The 11,215-nt window shown below is 39.4% G+C and overlaps 1 protein-coding gene and 1 pseudogene across 1 annotated transcript; one reads left to right on the forward strand and one right to left on the reverse strand.

Moving 5' to 3' along the window:
- Positions 1-856: 856 nt before the first annotated feature.
- On the reverse strand, positions 857-6,615 carry LOC149813002 (3-ketoacyl-CoA synthase 5-like; annotated as a pseudogene).
- Positions 6,616-9,392: 2,777 nt separating this feature from the next.
- On the forward strand, positions 9,393-10,248 carry LOC149813003 (cytochrome b561 and DOMON domain-containing protein At5g47530-like). The gene has a single exon (XM_089990963.1). The coding sequence runs from the start codon at positions 9,434-9,436 to the stop codon at positions 10,025-10,027; it is 594 nt and encodes a 197-aa protein (XP_089847089.1). The 5' UTR covers positions 9,393-9,433; the 3' UTR covers positions 10,028-10,248.
- Positions 10,249-11,215: the final 967 nt, after the last annotated feature.

The following is an 11,215-nucleotide window of genomic DNA, read 5'->3' on the forward strand; positions in this document are numbered from 1 at the left end:
TATACTTGTTTAACATTAATTTTTGTTTTTGTTATAAATAAATATCTTAAGATAAACCTCATTTATCTAGAGCTCCGCCAAACTCGTTGAGCCACTATACAATGCTAGTATTTCTTAAATTAAATGATAAACCAAACTGGCAATACAAGAAATCTGACCTTTACTGGTGCTAAATTAGCACCAATAAAGGTCTAATTAGCGCCTACTGGCGCTAACGCTGCCTTTACTGGCGCACTTTGTAGCACCAGAAAAAGTCATTTTCTGGTGATAAAATTGCACTAGAATATTTGGCTAAGACCAACACTAGACATTTTTTAATTGGCATAAAAGCCGAAAGTAAAAATTGGCAAAATTTGGACTTTTCATGCAGATCAGTGATTAGTTTTATAGACCTAGTTACTCTTTTTTTATTTTGTTTCAAAACATAGAAGCTTTTGAAATTATTAGATCACTAGTTTCTGCTTTGTTTTTTTTTCTTTCCAACACATTCATGAGTCATGACTATATAAGATGATATTTGTAGCCTCGACCTTTTGGCTAAGATCAAGGTAGTCACATTACAGCCTTCCTTTTAGGTACCATAAAAGGTGACAAATTAAAAGAAAACAGTTGCTAAAACATCAATAAACAACAAAAATATTTAGTCCAACCCAAAAAACTAGAATCGTTCCCTACCAGACAACCACGTCCATAGGCATTTCCTCAAATTAATGGTTACCTTAAACCAACCATGACAAAGAGGATGAGAATGAAGAGTAAGGGAAAATATATATGTTAAGAACGAAGTACTAAAGATATCCTGCTTTGAGTTGCAACAAGTGTTCTCCTGTGCATGAAGATATTTCAGATATTGGAGCTAGAGCTTAAGCACATCGGGGATATAAACCAGGTATTTGTCGATGCAGTCGGACCATGGACCCTCCACCGGAATGTCGATGATCCGGTTGCACCTCTAGACTGCACTGTTGCACTTGAACCCACTCCTGAATGCAATCTACCAAACGCGGTCTCCCATCTTCATTCTTCCTTTAGCTTCAATGTAGCTAAGCTCATACCAAAGTGATGCCGATAACGTGTTGCCGAAGCGGTGCAGTGTCATTCTCGATGCCTCCATGTTCTCCGGCAACAGCCACAGGTTCTTCTCCAGCTCGTTGATAATAGCCTTGTCGCCAGCATAGACGCAGAAGTGCTCAAACACCTGCTTAAAGTCAGGCACGTATGACTTCCACTTATGATTTAAAACCTTGTGGCCGATCAGCGTGATCAAGAAGAGAAGTTGTTGTGATGCCGGTAGAACCAGCGGCTCGATTGTTGTGATGTTTGACTTGAGTGTGTCTCCTGCTGTCTCCATGAGATGCTTGGACAGTGAGATCCCGACCTTCCTTGCTTCATCATCCTCCCGAAAAACACAGTTGTAGGTTGTGTCCTCTGCTCCTTTGTGGGTGAGAACCACATAAAGAAGTTGATACTTTGTGCGTCGCCTCTCGCTTCGACAGTTTGTCAAGAGTACAATTGCACCACCCATTCGGAAGAGGCAGTTGGGGAGTGTTGGAATTATAAGCTAGACTCTTCGTATTCCTCCCTCATTTTGGGAACTCATTTTACATTAAGGATATTTGTAGTTTTTCTATGCAAACTCTTTGGGTTCCTCTCCCATTTATTTTTTCTCCTTGAAAATGTAATAGCCTTTTAGTTTTTCTATGGTAGGAATTTACTATGTAATTAAATTCTGGTTGGGCTTGAATGCTATACATATAGCAACCATGTATCATCATTTTGATAAGGTCATTGGATTATTTTGAAGCCATTTGTAGTCTTCTCCTTCTCTAGCACCATTTCTGCGTGTTTTTCATTCTAGAGAACAATCTTCTTCTCTAGTTTGCTATTTTTTTTCAGCATAGTGGTATCAAAGCTAGGATGGCTTCAGGTGCAACCACAGGTTCCTTGCTTTGCTGGAAAAAATTATAACAAGTGTAGTATTCAAATGAAGGTGTTCTTTGGCTTTTAAGATTTATGGGACATTGTTGAAAGTGGCTTCGATGAGATGGACAATGTGGAAGGCATCACTCTGCGACAACAAACTGAGTTGAAGAAAAACCGAAAGAAGAATAATAAGGCATTGTTCTATATTTATCAAGCTGTTGATGAAGGCATTTTCGAAAGGATATCTTCGACGAAATCGACAAAGGAAGCATGGGATACTCTCTATACAACATATAAAGGAGAAAATAAGGTAAAAATGGTGAGACTTCAAACTCTTAGAAGTGAATTTGATTCTTTAAAAATGAAAGAATCTGAAACTATTGAAGCATTTTTCAATCAAGTCTTCTTCATTGTTAATCAAATGTGAGTAAATGGTGAAAAACTTGAAGATCAAAGAGTTAATGAAAAAATATTGAGAAGCTTAACTCGCAAGTTTGAACATATTGTTATTGCTATAGAAGAATCCAAGGACTTATCCACCTTGTCCATTGATAGTTTAATGGGATCACTTCAATCCCATGAACTTCGTATAAAGCAATTTGATTCTCCTCCAATCGAGCAAGCTTTTCAGACACAACTCTATTTGTGGTGGTGCTCGAGGACGAAGAGGAAGAAGATATGAAGGTGGTAGAAATTAAGAGACGAAAGAAGATGATTGTGATTCATCTTATTCTATGTAAGGAAGAGGTCGAGGTCATGGTCGCTCTGTCTCATAAGTTCAATGCTTTCATTGTCAGAAGTATGGTCACACCATAAAGTTCTGTAGAAAGAGATTGGAAGAAGAAAATCAAAAGGAGGTAACTTTCATGCATGAAAAAAATGAAATTCTTGATGATGATATTCTCTTTCTTGCTTATGATACCAAAGAAGAAACACATGATGAAGTATGGTATATTGATAGTGGTTGTAGTAACCACATGACTGGAAACAAATAAATTATTTATGGACTTAAATGAAATGGTCCAAACTGAAGTTAGAATAGGTGATGATAATAGGCTAGCGATCAAGGGACGTGGTGATAGTCTTGTTAAAACTAACCTTGGAAACAAGCATGTCACTGATGTTTTCTATGTTCCAGGCCTCAAACACAATCTTTTAAGTGTTGGGCAACTTATTCTAAAAGGATATGATCTTCATTTCAAAAGAGAAATATGTGAAATCAAGGACAAGAAGAATACTCTCATAGCCGAGGTGAAAATGACTCAAAACAAAATGTTTTCATTTATATTTCAAAGTGTTGTTCTTCCTTGCTTCAATACTATTAGTAAAGATTCAGCATGGTTATGACATCTTTGATATGAACATTTGAACTTCAGTTCTTTATCTCTTATGTGCAAAAAACATATGGTCAGAGGCATGCCTAACATTCATCAGCAAGACAAAATTTGTAAAGGTTGTGTTCTTGGGAAACATCACAGAGACTCTTTTCCTAATGGCAAATATTGGCGAGCAGCAAAATCACTTGAGTTGGTTCATTCTGATCTATGTGGCCCTATGCGCACCACATCTATCGAAGGTAATCGTTACTTTTTAACATTCATTGATGACTTCAGTCAGAAGACATGAGTTTATTTTCTAAAAGAAAAATATGAGGTGTTCAAATATTTTAAGCAATTTATGACATTTGTTGAAAAGCAAAGTGATCACTCTATTAAAACCTTGCGTAAATTGGGATAGCGAGAATGAAAATAAAAATTCATATTTCATCAATAAGGAGGAGAGTCATGAACCTAATGGTGATGGTGGCGAAGGAAATACTTCACTCTCCTCTCCATCTGCGCATTTATCATCGTCTTCCTCATCTTCAAAGAGTTCTGAATCTCCTCCTATGAAGACAAGAAGTCTTCAAAAAATTTATGAAACAGCAAGAAGAAATCTTGAGAAATATTTGGTGAGTTTTGTTTTATTTACGGACACCAATCCAATTACTTATGAAGAAGTATCTCAAGAAGAGAAGTGGAGAATTGCTATGAATCAATAAATGAACTCCATTGAAAGAAATCATACTTGGGAGTTGACTGAGCTCCCAAGTGGACATAAATTTATTGGCATCAAGTGGTATATAAAACAAAATTCAACTCAAATGGAGAAGTTGAAAAATGCAAAGCTCGGCTGGTGGTAAAAGGTTACAAGCAAAGATATGGCATCGATTTTAATGAAGTTTTTGCTCATGTGGCTCATCTTGAAACAATTTGCATGATGTTAGCTTTGGCTTCTCAAAGAAAATGGAAGGTCTATCAAATGGATGTAAAATCGTCTTTCTTGAATGGTCTCCTTAAAGAAGAAGTGTATATTGATCAACCTCCAGATTATTTGAAGAAGGATGAAGAAAACAAAGTGTGTCGATTGAAGAAGGGTTTATATGGGCTGAAGCAAGCAGCAAGGGCTTGGTATAGTCGCATTGATGGATATTTCTTGAAGAATGGTTTCAAACGGTGTCCTTTCGAGCATACTCTCTTCATCAAAGAAGGCATTCAAGGGGAGTTCTTAGTCATATGCTTATATGTTGATGATTTAATAATTACCGGCACTAGTCCAAGCATATGTAAAAAATTTAAGAAGGATATGATACACGAATTCGAAATGACTGACATGGGACTTCTTCATTCTTTTTGGGGCATTGAGGTAAAGCAAGCTGAAGATGGAATATTCATATCTCAAAAAAGGTATGCTGAAAATATATTGAAGAAGTTTAGAATGGAATGTGATACACCTCTTAATACTCCCATGGAAGTTGGATTGAAACTTAGCAAAAATGATGGTGAGAGAAAGATCGATGCAACTCTCTATAGAAGCCTTGTTGGTAGTCTTATGTACTTGATTGCTACAAGACCTGATCTCATGTTTGTTGTTAGCATGATTAGTAGATTCATGGAATCTCCTTCTAATACTCATTGGGACATAGGCAAAAGAATTTTGAGATATGTGCTTGGCACTATTGATTATGGAATTCCAAATAAATGTGTCGAAGATTCAAAATTGGTGGGTTTTTGTGATAGTGATTGGAGTGGAAATAAAGATGATAGTAAAAGCACTTCAGGTTTTGTTTTTCACATTGGCTCAGGTGCAATCTCGTGGGCATCGAAGAAGCAAGCTGTTGTGGCTCTATCCATAACAGAAGCTGAGTATATTTCATTGGCTCTTTCTAGTTGTCAAGCTCTCTGGCTAAGGTGGATTCTTCATGAGCTGAAGCATCCTCAATATGAAAGCACTCCTCTCTTTTATAACAATAGTCCAGCCATAACACTCACCAAAAATCTAGTTTTTTCATGGCAAAAGCAAGCATATTCGAATCAAGTATCATTTCATTAGAGACTTGGTCAAAGATGGAGATGTCAATGTCAAGTTTTGCAAGACCCAACTGATATCTTTACAAAAGCATTGAAGAATGAAACTTTTAATAAATTGAGAGAGAAATTAGGTGTCGTTATAGTCTAGCTTAAGAAGGGTTGATGGAATTCTAAGCTAGACTCTTTGTATTCCTCCCACATTTTGGGAACTCGTTTTACATTAAGGCTATCTGCAGTTTTTCTATGCAAACTCTTTGGGTTCCTCTCCCATTTATTTCTTCTCCTTGAAAATGTAATAGCCTTTTAGTTTTTATATGGTAGGAATTTACTATGTAATTAAATTCTGGTTGAGCTTGAATGATATATATATATAGCAGCCATACATCATCATTTTGATAAGGTCGTTGGACTGTTTTGAAGCCATTTGTAGTCTTCTCCTTCTCTAGCACCATTTCTGCATGTTTTTCATTCTAGAGAATAATCTTCTTCTCTAGTTTGATGTTTTATTTCCAACAGGGAGGAGCATGGAGCGTCGGTTTCCAGCATACCAATTGGGCGTGATGATCTCAGTACTGATGACAACGACATAAGCGTTGGTGTGAACTTGAAGCAGATCTTGTGCGAGATCGATAGAGATCAATCCGGCACTGCAGCCCATGCCTGAGAGGTTGAAATTGTGTATGTTACTCGTTATCTTGTACTTGTTTATCACCGTGGATGCTAAAGAAGGTGTGGGAGAGAAGAGGCTGCAATTCACTATAAGAATGTTGATGTCTTTGGGTCTGATGCCCGACTTCTGAAAGAGATCCATGGAGGAAAAGATGGTGAGCTCGGCGTCAGCACGGGCAACTTCCATGGTGGTCTTGATGGGGATGTAGTGAAGAGCAGGTGGGAGGCAGGTTGCATCTCCGAGGCTGGACCGCTCGAGGAACTTCAACATGAAGTCGACGCTCTTCCTTTCGAAGCAGGCTGAGGGATCGGTATGCTCGGTGGTGGAGTGCAAAAGTGCATGTTCTATGAAGGTGGAAAATGGGGTTCTGCATGTTTCTGGAGGCTTGAAACATGCATAGTTCAGCACGAAAATAGGTCAAGGCCTCCGCATAAAATAGACGGTGGCGACAAACACGATGAAGAGGGAGAAGAACATAACTTGGATGAGGTTGGAGTGGAGAGAGTGCCAGAGGGCAAGAAAGTCTTGAGGGTCACGGTGGATCACTTGGATAGTGATGGTAGCCATGATGGGGAGGAGACAAGTGATGATGTGGTTAACTAGGTACTGGTAGCCAAGCTTGACATACTTGAGCTTCACAAAGGAAGAGAAGTCTGGCAAAGTAGAAGGCATACTTGTAACGTAGAGGCAACTGATCAACAAGTGTTAGATAGGGATGGGGAAGGGTGGCCACACGATGGTCATGGGAGGATTTTATAGCGCTTGGAGATCATACTATTTATTGCCATTATGATGCATTTTCAGGCAAGCTGCTTGGCTCCTTTTTGGGGACTGAAAAATGGACCTTTATTCATGGCCAAAATGCCAACATAAGTGTTGCACCTGGGCCTTTCGTAAAAACAAAAAAGTGTTGCACCTGGATCAGCTGCAGGAGACCATGAAGAAAAGGTTTCAGTTGGACCTATGGGCAATACATAAGAGACTAGATCAGAGGATAAGTCATGTCACAACCATTATTTCAATCAGTGGTACGAATTGTTGGTGGGCATTGACGGACAACGATGATTCCTCCTTATCACCAGTGGAGGGTAACAAGACTTTTCTCCTAATTAATCCTCCTCAAGTTCAATGAGGTGATTGAATTACTATGAAAGTTTTTTGACAACCTTAGAACACATATAAGCATGATTTCATCACTATGAATTTTTTTTACTGCCTTATAACATGTATGCATGATTTCATCACTATGAAAGTTTTTTGACTGCCTTATAACACATATATGCATGATTGAATCACTATGAAAGTTTTTTTGACAACCTTAGAGCACATATATGCATGCTTGAATCACTATGACATTCTTTTGACTGCCTTATAACACATACATGCATGATTGAATTACTATGAAAGTTTTTTGACAACCTTAGAATACATATAAGCATGATTTCATCACTATGAAAGTTTTTTTATTGCCTTATAACACATATATGCATGATTGAATCACTATAAAAGTTTTTTGACAACCTTAGAACACATATAAACATGATTTCATCACTATAAAAATTTTTGATTGCCTTGTAACACATATATGCATGATTGTGATACATAACACATTTATTTGACAGCCTTACAAACCATATATGCATGTTTGAATGACTATAACATTTTTTTGACAACCTTAGAACACATATATGCATGATTGAATCACTATGATTTTTTTTCAGTCTTAGAACACATATCTGATTTCTGTTAATGTCCTTCACTTTATTGCTAGTCTATGTGTCATTCTACCATGTTACTTTGATTGTCTTAGATTAGGTGCATTGCATATAATTTATTTTATTATATTTTGTTTATCAATATTAACATTTTGGTTCTCTTGTAAGATGCTGGAGATGATCACCATAGAGGAGCTGATGGAGGCATGGATGGAGGGGCAAATCGAGACAATGAAGATGACGATGATCCGAATCTTGGTGAGGATTAACTTCATCTGCTGAATTTGTTTCAAACGAAACTCTTTGTATATGTTCACTTATAACAAATTAGAACTTGGCGAGGATTATACTGGGTTGTTAATTTTGTTTCACTTATAACTTATGTTAAATTTGCTTCACCTACTTTGTATTTGTATTTTTTATGTGTACTTTATTTTTTATACACAGGATATATAAATTGTATAACGAGAACATTTTTCTCGATATTTATATTTCAAACAAATTTTTTTTATTTTTTTATTTTTGTGACGGATTAGCGACAGATAATAGCCGTCGCTAATTAGTATTGGCCTCTAATTTAATGACAGATTAGGGACGGATATTTATCCGTCGCAAAACTAAATCGGTCGATGTTTTACGACGGATTACAATCCGTTGCCACAATAGTGACGGAATTAGCGACGGATGTGTATTTGCGCAAAATCAAATCTCTGTGGATTAGCGATGGCCTAGCGACAGATCATGGTATTTGCTAATTAGTCACCAATTAGCGATGGAAGTAGCGACAGATTTGTTTCATCGCTAATTAGCGACTAGGAAATTGGATGAAAGTTATCCGTCGCTAGTCCATCGCTAAACTGTTTAGCGAACGAATTTATGATGGATTAGCGACAAATTTAGATTTCTTGTAGTGTGTACAATTCTTCTCTTTTTCTAAATTTCCTTTCAAAATTTTGAAGATCGTGATCCTTTTTTATGTTTGAAAGGGTTTAGCCAGACCCCCAAACAAATATCTATTAAACCCCATGTGTCAGATGGATTGGAACCTGGGCCTTGAGCCTGGCACAGGACTCCGTTTACCACATGGGATACCACCTCGGTGATGAAGTTCATAATCCTATTTTGGGGGTGCCTTAATTTCCAATTCACTTTCACTCATCCCCTGTGTCATCCCTATCATTTATACCCCATCTTAGAGTCTTGCTGATACAAGTTGTTTTTATCAAATCTGACCCGATAGATTTAACCTACATGGTTTATTTGCTGAATTTCAGCATTTGAGTCAACGGTTATAAACATGTCAAAATTTGTTGATTTAAAAAAAAAATTATTTGTTGCCAAAAAATACAATTCAAATGTTGATTCATATCAATTTAACCATGCTGAATCCATCTATAGGGTCAGCTTTGGCAATCCTGTATAGGGCATGATGACGAGGATGACATAGGGGATGAGTGGGACTGAACTGCCCATGACGTGGCTTGTCTTTAACACGGCCCAAGACTTGGATGAAGAGACTAGTGACTCACGTTAGCTCAAAACTAATGGCAAAAGAGAGAGAGACCCAGTGTGCACAGTGTAACTGAGCATTGACCTTTCCTCGCTCTAAAGGACAAGCCTTACACTAAAACCAAGAAAACCAGTGAATTAAACCCCACAGGCCCACACAACCCGAACCCTCATAAAAGCCCTCATATAAGCATTGCTCATATAAACCCCTCCCCACCTCCCTTCCCTCTTCCAAAGCGAGAGAGAGAGAGTACCCATCATCTCAAATGGCTCACTCTACCACCACCACCACCACCCAACTCTTAGTCTTCTTCTGCATTGCTGTTGGTGCCCTCATTTTCAGTACTGCATCTGCTCATCAGGCCTGCAATTCACACAAGTTCCCCAACAAGAACTTCGCCCACTGCACCGACCTCCCCGGCTTGAACTCTTCCCTCCACTGGACCTACTTCCATTCCAGCGCCTCAATGGACCTCGCCTACAGGGCCACCCCGGCCGCGCCCTCCGGGTGGGTCGCCTGGGCCATCAACCCCACCGGCAAGGCCATGGTCGGTTCGCAGGCTATCGTCGGCTTCGTCGACTCCGGAAAGGTGACCGTCTTCACCACCTCTGTCGACAGCTTCGGACCCTCCATGCGGAACATGAGCCTCAGCTTCCCCGTCTGGAACCTCGCCGGAGAGACGACGCCCAGCGGCCACATCGTCATCTACGCGAGGTTGGTGCTGCCGTGCAAGAAGGCCACCACCGTGAACCAGGTGTGGCAATCGGGTAGGTCGGTCCTGAAGGGGGTTCCACAGATGCATCCCCTCGTCGGCCCCCACCTCCTGTCTACCGGCACCTTGAATCTCCTCTCAGGATGAGAAGCTTCGCTTGCGTAACGAAGGTGGTTGTGCGTGTTTGTTGAATAAGATGTGCCTGGACAAACTCTATTCATTTTGTTCGACCACCAGAGAGTAATGTTTGTGTGTTTTGAAAAGCCATCGTGTTGTGTTGATCTTGATATTAGTTGTGTTCTCTGAATTAAGATGCCGTGGAGTATTTGCTAACGCTTGTGCTCATTTTCAATTGTTTTTCCACCTTGCACCTTGGTGTGTGAATGTCTTTGTTGTATTCCTGTTATTGTGTTCATGTTTTGATCGGTGTCTTTCATCGCAAGTATGGTTTTCAAAATTTTATGTTTAGGCAAAAAAATTCTGGCTGTTAAAAACAACAAAATTGCTTTCTTAAGAAAACATCCCATGCCAGATACTACCTCTTTCCTCGAGTCCATATTGTTCACATTTTTTTGGATAACTGGTGAAAACCACCTCGCTTACCGAGTTCGTTGGCAAAAACCACCTTGCTCCGAGTCTACGTTATTCAAATGTAGCTTGAACTCCGCGCTGTTTTGTCAGCAATTTCAAGCACTCTATGCTTATCGTGAATAATATAAATAAAAAAACAAATGGAATTGTGACAGTTTTTTTTTCGCCCTGAGAGATTGAGCAGGTCGAGATTTTTAGCAGTTGGAGGTATTGCCACACTAAAAATGGCTTCGCGATGTTTAACACTGACAAAGTTCAACATCTTTCTCTCTTGCCGTTTGGAGGTTGGGCAAGTGGCTACTGATAAATGGTTAATGGTTAAGAGAACCTGAAAGTTGGGATGCTTTTAATATGAAGCTCGAACCAGCCATTTAATGGAATGATAACGACTAGGTCCAAATTTAAATTCAAACTGAAAAATTATCTGTCATTCATGTGAGCACAAGAAAGCAATGCATTTAAAGTAGTAGTTTCTTTAGGACCAACTCGCTTGGGAATTCCACTCGCTTGTGGTTTATGGATAGCGAAGTGGCATTGAGGTCTGGTGCGAACGAGGTGGAGGAGTGGCCTCCACCGCCGGATAAGGGGGAAACAGGCTGCAGTAGGCCTGGGAGGCGTAGGTGGCATAGAAGCTAAGGCAGGCTTTGCACCTGAGAACCGGTCGTGGGCAAAGGTGGTATTGTGGGGATACCGGCATGAAGGGACATAGGTGGAGGTGATAGGGGCCAACGTGAACAACCCAAG

This window comes from Nuphar pumila, chromosome 16 (genome assembly GCF_984573655.1).
Source record: "Nuphar pumila chromosome 16, dmNupPumi1.hap1.1, whole genome shotgun sequence".
Taxonomy (NCBI): domain Eukaryota; kingdom Viridiplantae; phylum Streptophyta; class Magnoliopsida; order Nymphaeales; family Nymphaeaceae; genus Nuphar; species Nuphar pumila.

Excerpts from the sequence above, each read along its gene's own strand:
- LOC149813003 (XM_089990963.1), top strand. The coding sequence starts at position 9,434 with ATGGCTCACTCTACCACCACCACCACCACCCAACTCTTAGTCTTCTTC.